General features: G+C 46.4%; 2 protein-coding genes across 2 annotated transcripts in view; one reads left to right on the top strand and one right to left on the bottom strand.

Annotated features, from left to right (window-relative positions):
* The window catches only part of Calpc (calpain C), a 112,405-nt gene extending 93,067 nt beyond the window's left edge, over window positions 1–19,338 (top strand). The window contains exons 6-19 of the mRNA XM_077698553.1: window positions 6,114–6,188; window positions 6,702–6,793; window positions 7,784–7,861; window positions 9,277–9,449; window positions 10,709–10,827; window positions 11,266–11,355; window positions 12,549–12,667; window positions 12,844–12,889; window positions 13,815–13,938; window positions 14,696–14,754; window positions 15,612–15,759; window positions 16,531–16,647; window positions 17,421–17,479; window positions 18,087–19,338. Of these exons, the coding sequence (XP_077554679.1) occupies window positions 6,114–6,188; window positions 6,702–6,793; window positions 7,784–7,861; window positions 9,277–9,449; window positions 10,709–10,827; window positions 11,266–11,355; window positions 12,549–12,667; window positions 12,844–12,889; window positions 13,815–13,938; window positions 14,696–14,754; window positions 15,612–15,759; window positions 16,531–16,647; window positions 17,421–17,479; window positions 18,087–18,113 (1,326 nt within the window). The 3' untranslated portion in view covers window positions 18,114–19,338. The remainder of the gene's footprint in view (window positions 1–6,113; window positions 6,189–6,701; window positions 6,794–7,783; window positions 7,862–9,276; window positions 9,450–10,708; window positions 10,828–11,265; window positions 11,356–12,548; window positions 12,668–12,843; window positions 12,890–13,814; window positions 13,939–14,695; window positions 14,755–15,611; window positions 15,760–16,530; window positions 16,648–17,420; window positions 17,480–18,086) is intronic.
* Window positions 19,339–20,618: 1,280 nt separating this feature from the next.
* Window positions 20,619–21,869, bottom strand: part of LOC144168401 (chitinase-3-like protein 1) — a 7,112-nt gene continuing 5,861 nt past the window's right edge. The window contains exon 2 of the mRNA XM_077697397.1: window positions 20,619–20,837. Coding sequence (XP_077553523.1) covers window positions 20,619–20,837 — 219 coding nt within the window. The remainder of the gene's footprint in view (window positions 20,838–21,869) is intronic.

Consider the following 21,869-nt stretch of genomic DNA (forward strand, 5'->3'; position numbering starts at 1 on the left):
TACATGTGTCCAGAGATTTTATCAGGGCTTTTCGGTCGACCAATCAGTCTATGTGGAAATGCATTAGTTTTTTGACAGGACGCCATCGGTCCCACTAAGGAAGTCTTTAATAATGAAATTGGCGCTATCAGTTATGGCCAACCCAGTTAAACGTCTTGACAATGGCGAATTTTATGGGTGTTTTAATATCAATCTATCTATCTATATATATACTTATATATATATATATATATATCGCACCAGACCGGTATTCTGGAGGTCGTGGGTTCGGATCCCACCTGGCGGGCATTTTTTCTTCACTTTCTTTCTTTCCAAATTCTTTACCTGTTTCAATGACCTACTATATCCTCCCCTTTGTTTTCCGAGGTTTTCTTGACTGCCACCCCTTATATATATATATATATATATATATATATATATATATATATATATATATATATATATATATATATATATATATATATATATATATATATATATATATATATATACAGTCAAACCTCGATATATCGAACACGGGTATATCAAATTATTGCCTATATCGAACACATTCTATATCACGCGGAAAATCACATGCATTTTTAATTTTTTATTTCGAACTGGGACGGACATGAAATGGGTATACCGAACTCCGCCACCCCAGACTGTCCAGACCGCTCGCGCTCTGTTGACAGGCGGCGAGCTATCCCGCAGTACCCTCGAGGATAGCGGTGGCGCGATGGGCGTTCCCGACTGCTGCGCATCGGTTGCACCGAAGCAGAATTGGACGGTGCAAAAGAAGAATGCGAGCTTGAAGAAACCTGGGGCCAGCTGGAGCGCTTCGTTGGTGCTGAGTCACGAAGCATGTGCATTGATGACTTTGTTGGCGGTGACGACAGCACCGGAACGACGGCGGAGTTGACGGATGTAGAGATCTTAGAGGATGTTACTACTGAGCGCCAAACGAAGACGCTGCCGAGGTTGTACCTGCAAGCGCTAGTAGTGCCCCGCTCCCGACTTCGACCGAGGCTTCAGTGGCTTGGCCCTACCGCACCGCTACTGCAGTGCTATAGAAGGCACCGGCCTGTCGCTTGTGGAACGTTTAGACTACGTTGAGGAAGTCGTGTATATCACGTAAGGCTACCCTGCTGCAGTACTTTAAGCCAAAAGAATAAATACTTTGAAGCACCAAGTCAGTATTTAGTGCACAATTCGTTCATTTATTGATTTGTACCAGTTTATGACGCAAAGTTACGTGATGTTATATATGGAATTCTGGTTATATCGAGCTATTTCGCGGGCACCGCGCTGTTCGATATATCGAGGTTTCACTGTATATATATATATATATATATATATATATATATATATATATATATATATATATATATATATATATATATATATATATATATATATATATATATATATATATATACAGTCGAACACGGATATATCGAACTCCAAGGGGATCGCGAAATAGTTCGATATATGAAAAATTCGATATAAAAAATATGGGCTCTGAGACCTCACCTATGGCGCACGATCACTTACCGATCGTCGCATTCAAGAATGACAACTAATTCCGCACTCACGACGCAACAGGACGCTTTATTTCCATGAAAAAAAAATCGCTGATCTTGGCCTGCTTCTTCTTCCTGGAAATGAAATTAAAGACGCTGGTCTCGATCTTCTCGAGGCGGCACAACTAGAAAATTCCAGCAGTACGCTGCGCCTTCGCACACCATGCACAACACGCGCGCAAAAGAACAGCGTGCACGTACCACAAGAACTTTGAAGGTAACAATTCCAAGGCTCTCTGAACGGACTCCAACAAAGCGCTCGCGATGGTCATCTCCGAGAGAAACAGTGATCTCCGTAAGGTGCGGGACAACTCGCCAAACAGCAGCAACCGCAGCAAAATGCAAAAGGAGGAGGAGGCCGCCAGCGCCTTCGTTCCCTCTTGCCTTTCCCGAGACGACATCGGGGGAAGACAGACCCAGAGAGAGAGAAAAAAAAAACTTTTTCGGCAAGCCGGGGAACGTGCGCAGCCGCAAAAAAAGAAAAAAAAAAGAAAGAAAAATGGACGTGCGCAGTCGGGTCATCCCTACCTCGCACTAGAGAGTTTTAGCATAGCGGCTCCCGTACGCTACGCTAAGGTTAGCGGGTAGCGGGAGCGGACTGCGCATGCGCGCGCGGGGAGTGCGAGGAGGTTGCCTCTCAGCGGAGAGAAAGAGCGGGCATGGCGAAGGCAGGCCGCGCGGAACTAATCCACCCCACCGTGACGAATTTGCTCTCCCCAGTCGCGCCCCGCTACCCGCCGCCGTAGCGTTAACTGTCACATTAGAGAGTTTTAGTATAGCGGAAAGCACCACTTTAGCGCGCCCATAGCGTTAGCGGGCACGCTAACCGTAGCATAACGAGGCGCTATCCGTTCGCGATTGCGGCCCGCAAAACGTTAACGCTACAGCTAAAACGCTATACTAAAACTCCCTATTTTCCTAGCGTTCGGGCTTGTGTGCCTAGAGAAATTTAGCATACCGTGCTCCGTCCTCCAACGCTACGGCGGCCGGTAGCGGGGCCTGACTGGGGAAGCGCAAATTCGTTCCGGTAGGGGGGATTAGTTCCGCGAGCCAGTCTTCGCCCTGCCCGGGCAGTGCGCACACCTCTACATCCTCCTCAAACTCAATCGAGGGTGCAGCGACCGCCGAAGAGCACCTTCCAGCTCGCGCGGCGTTCGATATACCCAATGTTGGGAAAAATACGGTTCGATATAAATGTACGAATTCCTATACTTTTACACAGAATTTTCGAGGGGATAATTTATGAGTTCGATATAGACAATAATTCGATATACCCGTGTTCGATATATCCGTGTTCGACTGTATATATATATATATATATATATATATATATATATATATATATATATATATATATATATATAATTAAGCTTAAGTTTCCAATTTTAGTAACTTTTAATAACTTTCTCGTTATTTTTTTTTAAATCAACAGCACTCGCATTTATTTTCTGGACCAGATCTTTCCTACCCACCTATGACGCTGCAAAATTTTAACTGATTTTTGAACCCTGTTTCCTTTAGTTGTGGGCGTAACGCAAAAATTCACTTGCTCTCGTCACTGGTTTCTATTTGCTTCTGATGCGACAAATTGCCTTCATTGGGTTCAGGACGATCCGGTGAGAGCTGCGGCCCCGCAAGGCGGGGTTCCGAGTCAAACCAGTCCACACTGCAGGGGATAATAAAACCAATAGGTGCAAGAAGCATGGCATTGCCCAGTATGGAGAGAACCATGGGTCAAAAATTAAAAAAAAAAGAACGGCTTCCTATTTAGCAGCCCCCCCGGAGCTCACAAATCCTTGTCCTAATATGGCAATCAAAAGCGTGAACTATTAAGGAGCATGACACGAGCTGAAAACGAGAAAATGTGGCCCTACAGTTCTGCATTTAAACCACCATTTTGTTTTTCTTTGTGTATGCGTCACCAAGCCCACAAGTGTGCTCAGACGACGAGCATTTTGTTTCCTTCACCAAATGCACCTTTTCACGCCCGTGTGGACGGAACGTTGTAGATTGTAACCACGAAAGACGAGTGCAGGCCAGCAGAAAAATGCCATGCAGAATGTGCGTGCTACCAGTGGGAAAATGTTCACGCATAAGGGAATGTTTCGTTGTAACAGAATCTGCTTTTGCAAAAACCCGAAGCAGCCAACATCCCGCAGAAAACCACAAATTTCACAATGTGATACATTCTTGTCTAGCCCTTCCTTGTCGCTTTCTTAGAACACAAGTTACGAAATGAATTTGGAGGAAAGGATGCGAAGTTGCAAATAATCTTTTTTTCTTCGAAGACCCTAGGCATTGCGCGACTACGGTTAAAAAAAAAACAAAGAAAAAGGGTGGCCAAATGCGTTAGGTAACAGGACTGCCCGCTGACGGAGTTGGAAAAACGGCAATTTCTCTCCGGGGCTCCAACCGCGATACGTGAGCGTGCGGTACAGGTATGCCTCGCTTCGTGTCCCCGTATGAGCCTCCAGCCGCGGGGTGCAGCATTCCCGAGCTTATGTCACATCTAACGGCTTCCTGGTTTAATGGTCAGAAAGGGCGCGCGTGCAGCTAATTTATACAGAGCGGACCGCGCACGGGCTCCGAATACCGGAGCGCACATGCAGGGTGATGCGTTTCATCAGACATAATCCCGACGCAAAATAAGAAAACTTCGCAAAAGAAAAGAAGGTATCGAGATAACGACGCAACAAAGAAGAAGGCTCAGGAGAGTCGGGTCCGATGCTCATTTTCCTCCCTCCCGCTGGGCGACCGTATTCGGAGCACGCCCTCTTATGCGAGCGAGCGCTCGAGGAAGCCGTGTGTCGCGCATCGCTGCGCGCTCGGATCGGCGTATACGGAGTGAGGAGAAGGGGTCGGCATGTGAGGGCCTGGCTGCACGTCAAGTGGTTCCTCTGCATGCCACGCGCCGGCCGCCAGGTCGTCGCATGTTTTAATCATTATTCCGCGAACGGAGGACAGACGGAAAGGCGGCGGAAGCGGATAGTATACAAACACGGATGTTCGCCGGAACCGAAGAAAGAACTGCTCCAGGAAACGGCCTCCGCGGAAGTAAACATTTGGACAGAGTACGGTGCGGTGTTCGGCTGGCGCGAAGCTTCCCTATGCTGCCTGTTTTACGCGGCAACCTCCTCTCCCTTTCTCCGTGTTTGTGTCTTCCGCTCGGATAACTTGACGGACGAGCTGTGAGAGCGGCGTCGGTTCTGGGGCCGCGTGAATCGGTTACTTCAAAGCATAATGCGCAGTTAAAACAAAGTAACCCTTCTAAATTGAAGGGGTGAGGAACGGGGGGGCTAATAGGGTCGTTAAGAAAACTGCTTGCTGTGAAACAATGAAACAAGACAAAAATGCACCAAGCGCTCACTGACGTCATAACATGCAATGACGACACTGTAATGTCCAGCGGTGTAGCCTTTAAACACAACTTTTTGCAAAGCACCGTTGATGTGTTATGCCGAAGCTAAACTATGCATGTGAAAGAAAATTAGCAGCGAGCAAAGTTGTCATGGTAAGGTTACTCTGAGGAAGGGTATTGTCCATTCTTAGGGGGAATACATGATGATGAGTGAACACCTTATAGGGGGCGCACAAACCTCCCGCACGCACATATAGTTCGGGGATGCAATTTTAGTGGCACGGAGATGAGCTGTTGGAAGACAGACGGTTATGAGAAACAAAGGTAAATGTTTAATTCTACCTCGGCGCTAACAATACAATACTTCTACAAGAGGGCTGACGTTTGAAGATCAGGATAGAATTACCGATGGTGGCTATAAAAACCAAGAGCAATTTTCAACTCTAGCTCAGCACTAACAATACTTCTACTAGAGGACTGAAGTTTGAAGATAAGGGTTAAAATTACCGATCTGAGAGACGTTAAATAAGGAACGGAATAGTCGTTCAAGCGCGAAAAGTGGGTGAGGTGCGGAACAGCGACGTTTGGAATGGCGATCGTTGAAGTGTGGCTGAACAGTTCGTCTCGGTAAACAACACCGAGCGAATCCTGATGGGCAGATACCTGTTCTTCGAAAGCTGGGTAAGAGTACGCAACGCGTATACCTTGAGTCTTCCCGGGTCAAAGGTATGGGCTCTGATTACGCACGAGCAAGCACGTAGCCGGACAGGCGCAGAACTACACCACCCCAACTCGTGACTGGATCCGGCCGCCTCCAGTTAGACGCCGCTGTCTGGTTTTTAATGACGTATACGTTGAATGTCTGGCTGCAGACAGCGAAGCGTAGCATCAGCAGCTGTAGAGAGCCACATAGTAGCCCCGTAGAAGAAAGTGACAATTTTGCTTTAAAAGCGGAACCACAAATATTAGGCAAATCGCCCAAGCGTAATCGTCGCCTACGTAAAACCGCTTTTGTATATTTTTTTAGTCTTTTCATCGAATAACTTTGATTGCAAATAAAGTTCCTATTAATAAAAGTATCATGTTCCCCTGGTAGCTCCAGTGTTCGTTTAACGAGTTTCCTCTTTACCATTGTTAAACTGTCTCCTTGCTTTGATCTGCCTTCACAAATAATTAACTCGTTTTTTTTTCAGACAAGAACATCACCGGAGAAGATGGCCAACGGAATATGGCTCGGGTCTAACTACAGGATACTCTCCTTTCAGAAGGTAAAAGCATATGACAAGATTTTATGTTTAAGCAACGAGCATTTGCTAATACCAGCTACGAACGTTTGCTAGGCCCGACCTGTGTCAAATGGAATTTGTCTTGTTTTGAGAAATTCCATGCCGTTGAAGCTGCAGGGCCGCATTCTGTAGATCCTAATTGTTTTCTTTTCTTCGACTCTAGAATTTCTTTTATGTTAGCTTGAAAAGCGAAGCGCTGGCTTTAGCTGCTTTCTGTGTGAAAAAGTGCTTCCCGGACTAAAACGTTTTATTACCGCACTGTGCGGCGTCGTAGGCGTTTACTCGATGAACGCCAGCAGGTGCCTTATCGCTAATTTTATCTGGGGACCGCGAACACAAGTTTTCATCGGATGGGGCATTAAAGCGGCCGAAAATTTTGGCCAGCTGTGTGAGTTTCACGCAAACGACTTTGGTGACACACAATAGCACCACACAGAGCGAATTGTACTACAGTGACGAGATATTTTCGATTTTCTGTTTTAATTTTATGTGAAGGTGACCACGGCAGGAGGGGAGCAAGTGCAGCTTCTGAAACTGAGGAACCCCGTGGGCGCCGGAACAGACTACATCGGCAGCTGGTCCTTCGAGTAAGTTTGCATGATAGAGCGAAAGTTCGCAAGAAAGAGCGGGAGGGCAGAAACTGTGTTTTTCTACTGGAGGCTGGTTTTCTATTCATACGCAATAGCGAATGCAGATCGTGTCGAAATTCCCTCTGTTGCACCTAATTTAACGCAGGGGTACGGCACGAGGCCCTGCGCAAGCCCTTTGCGTTTAGGATGTAGTAGTCCGCCGTGGAGGCGTTTCTTGAGGCCCAAATGCATCACAGACTTCTGGCCATGTTCAGAGTCTGTCCTCTACTCTATGCGTTTCCTTGACTCTGCTGAGTGGAGGATACCGCAATTCGTTTTAGATGCGAAAATCGATGCGAAAATCTTCTCGACTGGAGGCTCGAGTGGAGGAGGGACTCAGAATATTTGAATTCGTCTATATGGAGTTAGGTACAAGTGCGCATAACTGAAATGTCATGACTAAATTAATGCCTTGTGGCTGGTGCAACTGCCGAACTGTGACGTCAGGTTGAGGCAAATTTGGGACGATGTTACGAAGAAAAAAAGGCAAAAGGAGAAAGTGTCGCAGTGTGCATGGTTCATTGCCACAGCGTTTAGCAAAGTGAACTGCGGATGGGTGCCCCGCCATTTCCTAGTTTAAACTTCTGTGCACTGAAGGAAGTTAAGAAAACGGCCGTGCGATGGTTGTAGGGGAACAAGTTGACCAGAAGTGCAATTCTTATAGCAATCACAGAATTTCCTTCGGATAGTCACCAATCAAGACGAAATTGCCGAGCAGCCCTCAACAAGAGTATGTTGAAGCCGGGGTAAAGCCGGAGATCTGCAATTACACAGCGTGAAAGATAGACACAACATCCAAGGCGCTACAGAAATTTTCTTTTTGAAGCGTAAGGCAATTTATATCACCTAAGAGAACGCAACGCCGCTGTTCGAACGTGTCGTGGCTAACTCTTGCGTGTACATATCATCACGGTGATGATCTTTTCCCCTGTATTTCCCATACCCCAGCTCCTTGGAATGGGACAAGGTTCCACCAGAAGAGCAGGAAAGGTTAAACTACAAGAGTACAACGGAAGGCGAATTCTGGTAAGTACGATGACATCTGACTGCGGCAACATGGCAATGTTGCCAACGTGGCGGTTATGCGTTCCATCGTACCAAGCTGTGAGCACAGTACCTGGCCGAGATAACTATGCCGTTTAAAAAGGAGTATCTAAATGAAAATTTTGGTCTGTCTATCTGTTTGCCCATATGCCACCCAAATCAACTAATGACGTACCCCTGGGTTACCGGTGCGTCATGTCACCGGTGCATCACAGGTGGGTCAGGGGACTCGACTTAGGGGGAGCGAGCTCGGTGAGAAGAGACGGGAGGAGGTGGAAAACTGGAAATAATTGTATTTAGAGAGAGGGAGAAGATAAAGAAGGAGAGGAGAAAATGGTGTTTAGAGAGATGGAAATAGAGCAGAGAGGGAAAGAATAAAAAATTGTGTCGCGGGTGGGGTACAGGGAAAAAAGATGGGCAAGGAAATGATCAGGTGGAGGAAGAAGAGTTCGAACGTGTAGGGGGAATACGAGGTGGAGGAAATAAAGAAAATGATAATAGTCAATGATCAGGGGAATTGCGGAAAAAGAAAGAGATGGTGAGGATATGAAAGGAGGAAGACGTGGAAAGTAAGGAGTGAGAGAGAGGAGGTACGAAATAGCGAAGGAAGGAAGGAAGCAAACTTTATTTTCCTAAGCACCCTTAGTCCACCCTTAGTCCGTCTTGGAAAGCTGTGGCCATGGCTTCCTCCGCTCTGGAAGTCAGCAGGAGCTGTGTCGCAGCGCTGGGGTCAGCCAGACTTGCCTCCCAGGATGCCAGAGTTGGATTCGGGATGCGGGTCAACTTTGGATGTCGATCACAGGCCCTTATTGTGTGGAATATGTTTGGGTAACCTCCGCACAACGAGCAAGTAGCGAGGAACTGGAGAAGGGGATAAGGATGAATATAGGAGCGAGGGGAAGAGTAGAGCTTGAGAAGGAAGGGTGTTGTATTGACAGGGGATTTACGCACGGGGAGTAAATGGAGAGGCAGGGGACATTCGGGGAGGAGGGGGACAGATAGTATTGAGAGGGGGTTTACAAAAGAACGAGTGAAGGTGGGCGGAGGAAAAAAATAAGGAAAGGGACAGAGAATGATCGGTAGAGCGCAAGGGGGAAAAAGCTGTGGAAGTGTGGCGACGCGAGAAATAGAGAGAATAGGATAATTGTTGTAGTGATAGCAAGGTGGGGAACGGAGAGGGCAAGAGTGGGGAGGCATCAATCGGAGTAAGTGGCGGGAATCGGGCAGTGAGTGGGACGTTACGTGGCAGCAGCGGCTGAAACGCTATCGTCTTTCGACGTCATTCGCAGTGAAGCAAGCAGATACGGTGCCAATTGTTTATTGAGGGTGTTCGCTAGAAGCACATAGCGCCTCGTTGACGGCAGCACCATCGGTCTGAACATCTTGTTGTGTCGCAGGATGTCGTACCAAGACTTCATGAAGACGTTCACGTCGCTCGAGGTGGTGCACCTGGACAGCGAGACGAGCCGCGACGAACTCAGCCTGCGGGACAAAACGCCGTGGCAGATGAAGGTCTGGAAGGGCCACTGGCAGAGGGGCGTCACCGCCGGAGGCTGCCGCAATCACACCGGTGAGCAGGGGTCGGCGGACTCACTCACTTGAGTCCACTCGTTCAGACTCATTTGGACTCAACCTCACGCGTGGGTTTGAGTTTGAGTGAGCGCGAGGCTAGTGTGGCATGGTGAGTTTGAGCTTGAGTGAGTTTGAGCTGAGTGATCCCGATTGAGTTTAAACCCGACTGAGCCTTAGTGCGCCTGAGATCGAGTGAGTTCGAAGTTTATTCTGAGTTTTGAGTTCATTTTGAGTTTTGAGTCCATTTGAGTTCTGAGTTCATTTTGAGTTCTGAGCCCGAGTGAGTTCTGAGTTTTGCGCTTGATGTGAGTTTGAGTGCGTGCAGATGTATTGCTCAACAATGAGTGAGTTTGAGTAAGTGGTGATTCTAAAATAAATTTGTGAGTGAGTTTTAGTGAGCCGGGCTAACTTTGCGGAAATATGCCGATGAGTGTGTCGCCGCCACTGCAGCGCTAGTAAAACCTGTCTGAGATCTAGCTCTGCAGCGCTAAATAAAGCTTGGATATGTCTTGCAAAGTTCCTGGTCTCTTCTGAGTGGTGGATCGAAGGAGCTGTTAAAACACGGCCCGCACCTACGGAGGCTCAAATGCCAGAAATATTTAGACAAACACATGCGCCTTCTGCGTTGGTGCTACAGTCTGCATTACGGAATGCTTGAGTAAGGATGCTCGCGTTTTGATCTTCTGGCAGCACCTACTTTACGAAAGGACTCCAAATATTTCAGCACCACACTAACAGATCGTTTGTTGTTTATATACGCAGGCAGTCATAGGTTCAATGAAAATTTTCAGATCCTGTACAAGGCCGACTGCTCCCCAACTGCATTTTCAGCATTTTCCGTTGCGTTACATGCTTGGGCAGTTTCTTTTTTTTTTTTTTTTACTTCTAGGAATCGTTACACGTTCGCAAGAAATTCATCAAAGTTTGTTATTTGTGACGGATGTAGGGGTCATTAAGTTTTATAAGCAACTGTGTTGGTTCTTCGAGATGGCGTTTTCTATACCCTGTCGTGATCGGTCAACTGGCGCAACGGTTTTGCACGTCGTGGGGTATGACAGTGTTCTACCGTATCCGAAGCCATGTTTGGTGCATGTTACCAAATGCCTTTCTCCCACAAACCACGTGTCGGCATTTGATATTTCTGCAAAGTGCCCGGTCATTTAGTTAGGCATGTTCATAAACGGCGAACCTGTTGATATCCACTGAAATCTAACGCGTTTTATGAGAGCATTTTTTGTATCCAACTTTATTCTTCAGACACCTTCCACATCAATCCACAGTTCCAGCTGATTCTGTCCGAGTCTGAAGAAGTAGTAATCTCCTTAAGTCAAGATGCCGTCATCGAGCCAAAAGTCATGGGCTTTACTATCTACCAGGTGCGTTCCTACAAGACACGTCATTTGTGCATTTTTCCACTATTTTCTTGGAAAATAAGCATGCGCTTAAGGAATCAAATGATTTCTGCCTCTAAAAAACAGATGACAGGGCATAACGTCGGCTGGCGCGCAAGTGTTTATGAGATAAAAATGTAATTGGTAAAAATGTAACAGATATCTACTTTTTTGTTGTTGAAACGTTAAGCCCCACTGCTCCTTTTGCTCCCTGAGCCGTGAAGTTCTTTTTAGTTTTTTCTAAGGGCCTTTTGCATGCAATCTTACTTATAACAACCACCGACCTGATAAGAGGGAGTTGAAATGAATTCACATTAAGTGCAATAAATTTCTTTAGATCACCTGTTGTAGGAAAAAAACAAGCAACAGTTATTATTGTCCCCGCTTTTGTCTAAAGCATTCTTGTCTTGTTTTCTTGCACAGACGCCGAAGCCACCGAACGAAGCACTAGACAAAGGTTTCTTTAAGAAAAACAAATCTCTACTCAGTTCACAGTACAGCAACTGTAAGCAGGTAAGCTCCCTCCTTGAAATTATTTTTCCTCTAAAATCTTCCGCTGCTTAAACGACTTGTTGAAAGCGCGTCCGAGCAGCTAACGCGTAGAATTCGGCGAACAACTTTTCACTTTGGCCCAGGTGCTAGACGGATGATCCGGAGCAATGCACAAAAAAAGCAAATAGTTATATTTTTTATAGCGTTACTCCTTGTAGAACTAAATTTATTATGTGAGTGGATCCATAAACATGAGCCAGGAAATAAATTGTTTATAATAGTTTGTGTTTAACCACTGTTTGTTCAGCTTCTACTAAAGTTGCCACCGCAGAATTCTTGATGATTGGTATGCAGATTTTTTTTATTTTTTTTTTATGCGCTTAGTAAGAACATTACCGCTTACATTTGAACTATGCAAAGCCCTCTGCAACGTCAGCCGAGATGAATACGCAGGAAATACTTAAATATATCTGGTGTACAGTGACAGTGCGGAATGTAATGGGGGCCTACGATGACGCCGAGAGACTAAAACACGTGCCAACAAAATTGACCGAAGAAATGGCACTTCTAGCACTGATAAATCCGGAAACGTGGGAAATGGCGGCTTGCGAGATAAATTTGTAATTAAACTGTGCTTCTTTTGCGGGGAAGTGACGCTCGTATGTTTCGCTACTAAGGTGCAAAGCCATTTTTCTTCTTTTTTTTTTTTAGACGTCGAGCTCTACTTCCCTGACCACTCCTTACGCTCCGTGATAACGTCTTTGCACACCGGCGTAGTCAACACAAGTTTCATTATAACTTCATTATAACCCATGCTAGCTCACACAACCTCGTAAGAATTGTCATTCACCTCCGTCACGATGGCGGAAACATTTTGCAATGGTTGTTGCTGTAAGTTCATCTCAGTCGGGACACACACTAATAATTAAACATCCGGAGCAGACCGACACCCGCCGATGTTCCCAACGCTGTGCGGTCAACGAGGAAATTACCGCGAACTAGCCAATTTTCCGCGTGCGATGAAACATGATTGGAATTATCGGTGATGGAGTCGATTGTCGTTCGCGCGAGTGGGCTTATTTATCAGTGCCGTTTTTTAGTTCGACAGGAGTCGTGGTTGGTCCCTATGATCCCAGACATTGATATAACGAGTTGTTAATGAACGCGTTTTCACTGGGCTCCCGCAAATCGCCTTTTGATGTGCCTGTCCGCAGGTGTCCGTGAGGTGTGTCTTGGAGCAAGGAGGATACGTGCTGCTCCCAACCACCTTCGAACTGGGCCAGGAGGCCTCTTTTACGCTACGGGTGTTCTCTGGAAAGCCGACAAAGCTAAAGTGAGTACAGGCTAAAATTGTGAGCGTAATCACTTCATTTTCCAAATGAGTAACATTTGTAAACATCCCAATTTAGTAGGCACACAAGACCCGTGAACTTTCATGGTGCTGAACGTTTTGATGCCATGCGTTGCTGTCTGTCTGACTTTACAGCCGACTTTTCCTTTACATTGCAGGCTCATCGACAGCCAACCGAGCACAGTGAAACCTGCAATAATGAAGGTAACGCGAAATTATATGCATAGCTGAAATGTCCAGCCGGGCATAAATTCTAGGCTAGAAGCGGTGATCTGGCTTACCAGCACTAATCTTCTGTTGCACTGTTACGACTTTGGGTTCTCGTGTTAAATGTCACGTGTTAAATGTCATGGCAGCGACCAAGCTCCTAACCCATGCAAAGCTGCGTATCTTGTCTTGGCGATACGCAAGTCGGCTGTCTCTAAGATATTGCAACATGCTGCCCGGGCGTAGCATCGGGGGACGTTGGCTAGCATGGCTTGCGGCAGTTCGCAGACTATACACCATTTTCCATAAGCAGCCGGGAAAGGGGGAAAATACTCTCAAACCAGTTCTCTCGGCCGCCGACCAGCGTTGCCTGTGCGCGCTGGGCTGTTAAAATCGCCCGGTGCGGTGGGCTCCGCAGCGTAGTTCAGCAGTATTTTGCACCTTGTGCTTAGTTTTTGCGGAACTTTCAACTGTTTTAGCCAATGCTGCGATGCCGTTCAAGGCGCAAACGTCGCTTGGCCAGCACTGCGCGGTGGTGGGTTATTGAACAACCAGAGAAAGCGAGAAACAGTCGCTGACAGCACGCATGTGCACGACACCGCCTGGAGAAAATGCACTGCGGTCGCGGCGTGTTTTTGCTGCATCACTTCCCAACGCACACCGAGTTGAGATATCGGTGGATGCCGTTGATAAACCGCAACGACTTTGTACCAACGACCAACTCCAGGGTTTGTTGGGTGCACTTGGACGGCAAGCAGACGGAGCAAAATCCATTCATTACACGCAATGCTGCGACAGGGAACCGAACCCCCTGAAATGTTAGAAGCAACTTTATCTTTTACAATACAGCATTGATTGATTGGTTGATTGATTAATTGATTAATTGAAGGAAAATAAATTCTCGCCTCTGCGTTCTCTTTAGGCGCCGTCTTCGTTCGACAGCAAGATCAGCTCGTATGAGGCCGTCTTCCTACAAGTGGCAGACGAGCACTCGTCGGTCAACTGCTTCGAGCTCCAGGAACTTCTCGAAGCTTGCCTGCCAAACGGTAAGCGTCCAGATGGCCAAGTCACATGGCTTACTTACGGATGGCATTTTAGTTCGTGTTCTCATGTGTCGCGGATCATCAGTTGTTGCAAATTAAAGCTTGCCCGAAATTCGTCTTCGTTACCCAACCTTGTTTAATAAAACGGAAAGGCGAGCTAGTTGGTCCGAATTCATAGCGGTAACTTTTGCGCGCACTACGCTGGGGCAACAACGAAAAGGAGGCACTAAGACCAGCGGAGACTAACCTTCTTCATCGAATGCCATTGCCATCAGCTTCCCATATGTTTTCCCGCCCCACAATGTACGTTAAGCTTGGGGGCAGCCTGTTGTAGTTAATTCATTTTTGTCTCGTTCTCTTTCATTCATTTTTAAATAATAGGTTCAGTGCTTCCCGTGGCAGAATTCCACGTTTCTAGACCCTTGCATTGAGTATGGTTCCAGTTCGTTCTTTGCCAACTAGTCCTTGGAAAGGTTCTATGGGATGAAACGTACAACCTTCGCTGCTGGTTATAAAATTTAGATCCAAAGCCCATGCTGTCTAAAACATTAACATCAAAGCAGAATATGCATGAAATAAAATTTGGATGGAATGATCAAAGTAAAACAATCAAAAGCCAATAAAACTAAACGGTCACTCTTCGGGAAATTCGGCACCTTCCATGTACTATGCATGCAATGTACCCGGGTATAAATTGTTTTAATGTGTTTGGAATGATCATAATGCTATTATTTTATCTTGTTTTCTTTTCTTCTTTCAGATTACGTCAAAAGCTGCGCAACGCTAGAAGTCTGCCGCCAAGTCGTCATGGCGCTTGATGTATCCTTCGTCTGGACGCGTACTTGGAAATCCCTGAAATAGGAAAAAAGCTCCTATTCAGTTTTTCTTGTTGCTATAGCGGGCAGGTTGCTTGAAGGCATTCTGCACCGCATGCGATTAACAGAGATATTAAGAAACGTGGGCTCGTACTTTACGTGTACTAACACCTAATGTTAATGTAGATGAAGGAGCTACGCATTTTCTTGCGTAGAGTGGGCGCTTGTGGCTGTTTAACTTGTCATTATCATCCCCGACTTAAATAGATATCTACTACACTGACAAAGGAGAGATAAAGTGGTTCTACTCTTAAAAATACCTATGGTAAAAATTACTCTGTAAACTCTCAAAAGTCACATCACTTTGCTTCACCATAGCGTACTAGAAAAGCCCATCACTGCGACCAACGAAGCCACTTCTGCTAATTGCAAGACACTCAGAAAGGTAAATAGCAATCTAACGTAGCTCGAAGCAAAGCGTCATGTTAAAGTGGCGCAGTTCCGTAGCAGAAACTTCAGCTATTGAACCCAAGCAGGGCACTTTGCATGAATGTCGAAGGGCAAGCCGTCTTCTTTAGCCGATTCTTTAGTTGGGCTGCTTCATCAGCCGAATTATTAATAGTTTGGGTGCATTGGGGCAAACCAGGCCGATATTTAAGAATGTAAAGTAAGCCCGAATTGGCATGCTTTACTTAAAAGCGGCCTCACAGTTGGAAGAAGTGTGAGTCAATGAACAAGCCCACATAGTGAGCAGCTTCAGTGCTGCCCTTCGAACGCTCAACTCCTCTAAAAGCGGCAATTCAAAAAGCGCCGGCTACACGCCTTCCTTGCTGCGTTGTGGTCCTTAGCCTTTCGCGCCAGTCCACGGGCCTGGGTCGGCTGCGGTACCAGGAGTACAAGAACTTCATGTGCAGCCTCAAGTACTGGCAGAGCACCTTTAAGAAGCACACGCGCGGCACGGCCGGCATCCTCAGGGCCGAAAAGCTGCGAGACGCACTCATCGACATCGGTAAGTGCATGTTACTACAACCACAAACTCTCACGCAGGCGTTCCTACACTTTTTTTTTCATTAAAACTGTGAATGACCGCAGCTAAGTTCGTATTTACCGGTTGCAGTTTGGCTATTAATAGGGACTACTAACGCGCAGACAATCTATATCTTAATATACAATTTCAGTTAAATGCAGCCTTAATGGCAATTGTTAGAAATACTATAGCTTTGCAGACTATTAAAGGCTAAGATTATCGGTATGAGCGCGCTGGAAAAGAAGAAGTAAGCGTCAGCCTTTCATTGTGCGGAAACAATCTTAACATGCTTACCATCTGAACTTTGCTGACAGCCGCGTCCAAATCGATTGCTATCAGCGTCAGTCGATCTCCTTAACGCAAGCGCAAGTTAATTACACAGGCTAAGAAGAATATTTATTGAATAAAGTTTATTTTGGCCGTACATTTGTTAGTTTATACTACCGCCAGCGAATTAAGAAAACTGAGAAAGATTCACTTTATAGGGATCATCGTGGCCGTAATCTTGTTAGCTCATGATCTATTGCAATCAAAGGTGCGATTAGCGCTTTCTGTTCCCATGTTTTAAAACTGCAATGTGATCAACGGCTCTCAATTATGAACACTAGTCTTTTCAGCGAAGCAATAAGAAAGGTTCTTATCGCGTCTGGCCGAGATCACGGCTGCTCTTTCAAAGGCTACGTTCTGAAAACAGAGCATCAGACGCGCAAAAGTTACGAGCACAGTCTGATTAGTCGTCAATGTTTCGTTCAGGATTCCAGCTCAACACTGAAATATTGGCGATGCTGATGCTGAGGTACATGAGGAAAGATGGCACGCTGCGGTTCGGAGACTTTGTCTCTTGCATCCTCCACCTCTCCGTATCTTTTGGTGAGTACAAGCCTTCAGCGCAGCTCTGCAGACACTTCTGCAGAACACAGCACAACGCAATATAGGTGCATGCGGCATCTAGCTGGCCGAAAGTTTAAGAACAATGCTTGAACAAGGCATTTACGCAGGCAGTACCATTTGCGATGCTTGTGATGCATGCGTATCACTTTTGTATTCGTTCTTTAGCAATTGTGCCTGTTTTGTTCCTTGTCCATGCTGCCGCCTTGCATTGTAAGAGCCAGGGACCCGTCAAGCTGTGTATGCAGTTTGTTTCCTCTATCCTACCTACTTAAACCGGGAAAACTAAATCTTGAATATTTAATCTTAAACTTTCAAAACAGTTGGTGTAGACCATAGATGTTCATATTATGCAGTGCAAAGGCAAGCTTAGGGATACTTGAGGCAAGACATCAGCAGATAACCAAGAGTAGCACTCTTCTTTTTATTGAGAATACACGTTGGATTGACTTTTATGATAGTAAATGAATAAAGAATACTCTACGGCATGAAGGAGAGGCAAGTTGCACAATGTCTCAACCAATGGCAAGCGAGCAGTGCGAGCGCAGAAACTGAATTGGATTGAGAAAATCTACATATCATAAGTCGTCGGAGCAGTGAAAGAGGAAGACAAGAGCTTCAAGGGTGGGGTGAAAGGGCAAAGGGTGTTGTGAGGCAGGGGAGGAAGACAACTGTCGCATTTCGAGGGCATTTTGCAGCGAAGCAAGCAGCTACGCGGTCACTTTATTTCTTTAATTTTTTTTTCTATTTTTCAGCGACCTTTGAAAAGAAAGATCCGCTTCAGAATGGCTTCATCAAGATGACACTTGCTGAGGTAAGTCTCTACTCGAAATGGGGGACTAAAAAATAACTCAGGCTGCGTGTATTGAAAATTAGCGAGTGCGTTTGGCGGACGCAAGATACCAGAGAATTGCGACAGTAGTTGCTGCTCTCAAGACAGCCGGAAAAAAAATCTAGGCGTGCCTAATTGCTAGACTTCGTAAGCTCGCAAATATAATTACCACGTTGCAATTAAGCATTGACCAACTAACTTGCCTTCTAGTGACTGGAACGAGGCTTACAGGTTTGTATTTTTCAACGTTCGCGTTAGAAAAAAAGTGCTGTTTAGCCCGCAAGATTTTACACATCATCATCTTCGTCATCATCATAATCCTCACCATAATGATCTAAACCATATCGCGTCCCTATACGAGCTAACTACACTTATTTTTCTTGACTTGAGCTAGAATATCACCCACTCGAGTTTGCTAACTTTGATCCCTAGTTACGTTCGCTTCCTATCAAATATATCATTCCACTTTCCCACAATTATCGTAACTATAATAAATTGTGCCAAGCTGCATTTCGCAGGCGAAGTTAATACAAACGCGACGCACACCTTGAAGAGTTTGAAATGTTTGCTTGTTTGTTTGTTTTCACAGTGGCTCAAGACCTCCCTCCAGTGCTGATTCAAGCCGCAAGTGATCGGTTCAGACTGCTCTGCTCAAGGTCGAAGACAACACACAAACGTGAACGGCGCCCATATTTTGCCGGCATCCGCCGTGAACGTGCGCTACGGACCAAAACGAGTTTTAGCACGCGTGCTGTGTAGTAACTTGACCGCGTGTCGCATCACGACAGCGCTTCCTGCAGCGTTGTCCCGACCAGATGTCAATCATGTGCGCCAGGATGCGCGCGACAATGCTGTGTCGGTCTTAGACGAGGTTACATCCCGACGAATCAGGGGTTACTAAAACTCTATTAACTGAATCCCCACACCCAAACCAAGACTTGCGGCACGGGATATGTGGCTGCGCAAGATAACGCAACGCTCATGTGCCATTCCGCTATCAAGGCGCGTCAGCTAACACTTTCAGCTTGTCGGCTCCTTGCCATTGACGACGGGAAAGCTCCATTGGTTGACGCATGTTATGGGAGGTGAGATAGCGAACCGACGATAACAGTGGGGCGAATTTGCAGTAACGCATCCACGAAAACGAGCCCAATGTTATAGAGATCTTATCTGGTAGAACTAAAAGAATGTGTGTGTATATATAGATGACATGTACAGATATATAGTATATTTTCAAATAAAGCGCGAGCATGGTTGTTCCAGAATTGTTTTCTGGAATGATGTGCCTGTTTTTCTTTTCTTTTCGCCGCAAGTAGCATGAGTGCAATTAACAAGTAACTGTAATGTTTCCTGGAGCAACTGTAATACGAAGGTCTAGATTGGTTTTTGTGTGCGTGACTTCATGAGCAATGCACGATATGTGATGCCTGCGTTTACTATAGCTTTCTCTGCAAAAAAAAAAAGTTTGCTGAGCACTTGCTTTTTTTTATACTTTATACATAATTTTCTACTTTGTGACTCTGTGCCACAAACAGCCGTAGGCGGGTATTTTTTAAACGGTGAAGCCATGGTGTCTCAAGATGCGTGTCTGTGTCTCTCTATTTCGAGGTTGGCATGCAGATCGGGAGGAAATTCAAGTATCACACTTATTTGAGCTGTAAATGGAAGCCCGCAGACGGCAAGACAAATTACTGCTTCATCCATGTAAAATAAATCACAATCATTACAATTTTTTTTCTGTAGGCTTCACGACTTTGAAGTGGCTTGCTGTTCCACGGTAGTAACATTGTTTTAAATTTATGTGGCTTGAATTTAAGTTGCAATAAAGAATGGAAACGTGATTGTGTTTTCCTGGCTACACTTGTGTTGAGTACAATACTTCTAAATATAACACGCACCCCAAGTGCAGGGTAAGAATTACATGCTTTGAAAATGACACGTTCCGACACTTTAGCCACGTTTGTCCACGATTGCTTTCAGGATCCCCGGAGTCGGTTTCACTAAGTTTGGGAGAGGTAACCAGTGAGAAAGCAAGTTCATGTTTTTACCATTTTTTTAACACCGGCCGTTCGCCATTTCCTTATCAGTACAATTTAGCTTTCACTGCTGCGAGAAGTTTCTTGCACAAGTGCTGGCTGCCATGGTGACACTGTTTTATAGCTGCTCTCCTACATTTAATCGCAGCTGAAACAACGATTCTAGGACATTTTAGCACAAGGAAGCTCTCGCGCAGTTCTGCTGCAAATATGGTGTTATGTGGCGCTCAAATCTCCTACAGTTGGCCAGCGTCTGCTGTGAAGACCCGATTCTGTCTGATTCAGCGGGAACGCAAGGCAGGAGAGGCCGTTTGAGGCCTGCGCCGAGAGTATACACCCGGCAGAACCCCGCCCTGAGCTGTAGAACGCAGCACAAGACCCCGGTCGAGTGCCGCCCAACCATTCAAAAAAGGCTGACAAACTTTTTTCCCAGCCCAGTCCACCCTCCGTGGATTCACCGCATGTGAGACACAAATTGTATAATTTCCAAAGCTAAAGATGGAGTGGCAGTCTAATTCCGCAACTTATGTGTTTTGCCTGCTCATGACACTCGGGACTCTTGGCGCTTAAAGGAGCCATGAAGACAAAATACAAGTTGGGTTTATTAGAAAGACTGCTTAGTCCCGATAACAATGATGCCAATATCATCGCAATCTTCGAACAAATAACGGAGATATTGAAGAAAACGTGTGAAGCAGTCGCGACCCCCTAGCCAATTTCCCGCAACTTTTCTATGACGTCACGGAACCTTGTTTGTGCGATTGGCGGCCGCCTAACTGACCTGTCGCGACGACACATGACTGGACGTCTGTAATGGGGCCTCTAGTTCCATTTGACCGCATCACTTGAATGCTAACGTGCAGTTAACGCAATGAAAATTATGTTTTATTGTTGGCCCGTATGACGTCATTCTTGCTCATAACACGTCACTGTGGCGCAAAATTTGAAAGGTTTTTAAATTCTTCTTGCTTTTTTTTTTGTTAAAAAACATCTTTTGGGGCTGTAATGGAGCTGAGAGTGAGATACTGAATCCTAGTTCTTTCAAATTACACCAAGTTGTATTTTCTCTTCATGGCTCCTTTAAGTCACGAGACAGCTTTGGTAGTGTACCGGGGACTTCTTTCCACGACTGCTTCCATGGGATTTACTTCCACCTTGGACGCAGATTCCGTGGCGTACAAATCACTAGGTAGGTAGCACGTCCGCAAAGACTGCGCGTGCTCAATGTTGCCGAAAGTGCAGACAGGGTCGCACTCCCGACACTGGCGCTTGGGTGAGTGCGGGATAAATCTGCATTCAGCCAGCTGCAGGCACAGATGTAAGGGCACCCGCCCGGTGGAGGACATGGCTAGTCCAGGATACCCTGGCTGCGGCCGGCTGTCCGTTCCCACCACAACCCCACATGTTGCGGAAGAGGTGGCCATAGCCCTGGCTCTCGCACACCCCGGCCTCCCCCTGACCTAATATTGTCTGATTCAAAAACGGCGATCAAAAATTTTGCTAGCGGCAGTATCTCCAAGCTAGCCTGCAAAATTCTGCTTCAAAATACAGCCCCCCAGCATCCTACGGAGCTCCTCTGGTTAGCGGCACACACGGAACTAGACGGCGCGGAGTGGGCTCATAGGCGGCACGAGCACTCGTCACCCGTGCGCCTGACGAGACCACTTCCCGTCAAGGAGTTTACTCCGCCAGGGACGTGCACTTACAGGGAGGTTACAGATTACTACCGCCTCTCCCCGCAACACGCTGCCAGAGGGGCAGGCCCACCACATGGGGGCCGCTCGGACGAAGATTCCCAGCGCCCACTGGTCACCCGAGCACAAGCCGTGGTGGCGGCCCTTCGGGAAGCCATGGCGGCCCCTTAGGCCGGTGGTGTCAATAAAAGTTTTTCTCTCTCTCTCTCTCTCTCTCTCTCTCTCTCTCTCTCTCTCTCTCTCTCTCTCTCTCTCTCTCTCTCTCTCTCTCTCTCTCTCTCTCTCTCTCTCTCTCTCCCTCAAAGTCTGGGCTGAGCAGGCAGACTATTTAGGTTGACGTGAGATTTGGAGTGAGTTCAGGGGTGAGTTGACACTCCCATACCTGATGGTATCGGGGGCCGGGTGACACTCTGCGACACTGACCTCATGTTTTCTACCCGTGTGAGGAGGAGGAAAACCTAATCCAGAGCATGTCAGCGCGAGACGCGCTGGATGAGAGTGACTCCCTCTTCACAGTAGTCCATATGCTGCCTTCGCCTCCTGGCCCCTGGTAACCAGCCGTAGCTGATCCTCCAAGGCGAGGCTGGACAGCACCCTCTCCCGCCGCTCATTAGGTTATTAGAAAAGAAAATGGGATGGGTG

Source organism: Haemaphysalis longicornis, unplaced genomic scaffold (genome assembly GCF_048455015.1).
Source record: "Haemaphysalis longicornis isolate Haplotype H1 unplaced genomic scaffold, Haemaphysalis longicornis Haplotype H1 scaffold_2, whole genome shotgun sequence".
NCBI lineage: Eukaryota > Metazoa > Arthropoda > Arachnida > Ixodida > Ixodidae > Haemaphysalis > Haemaphysalis longicornis.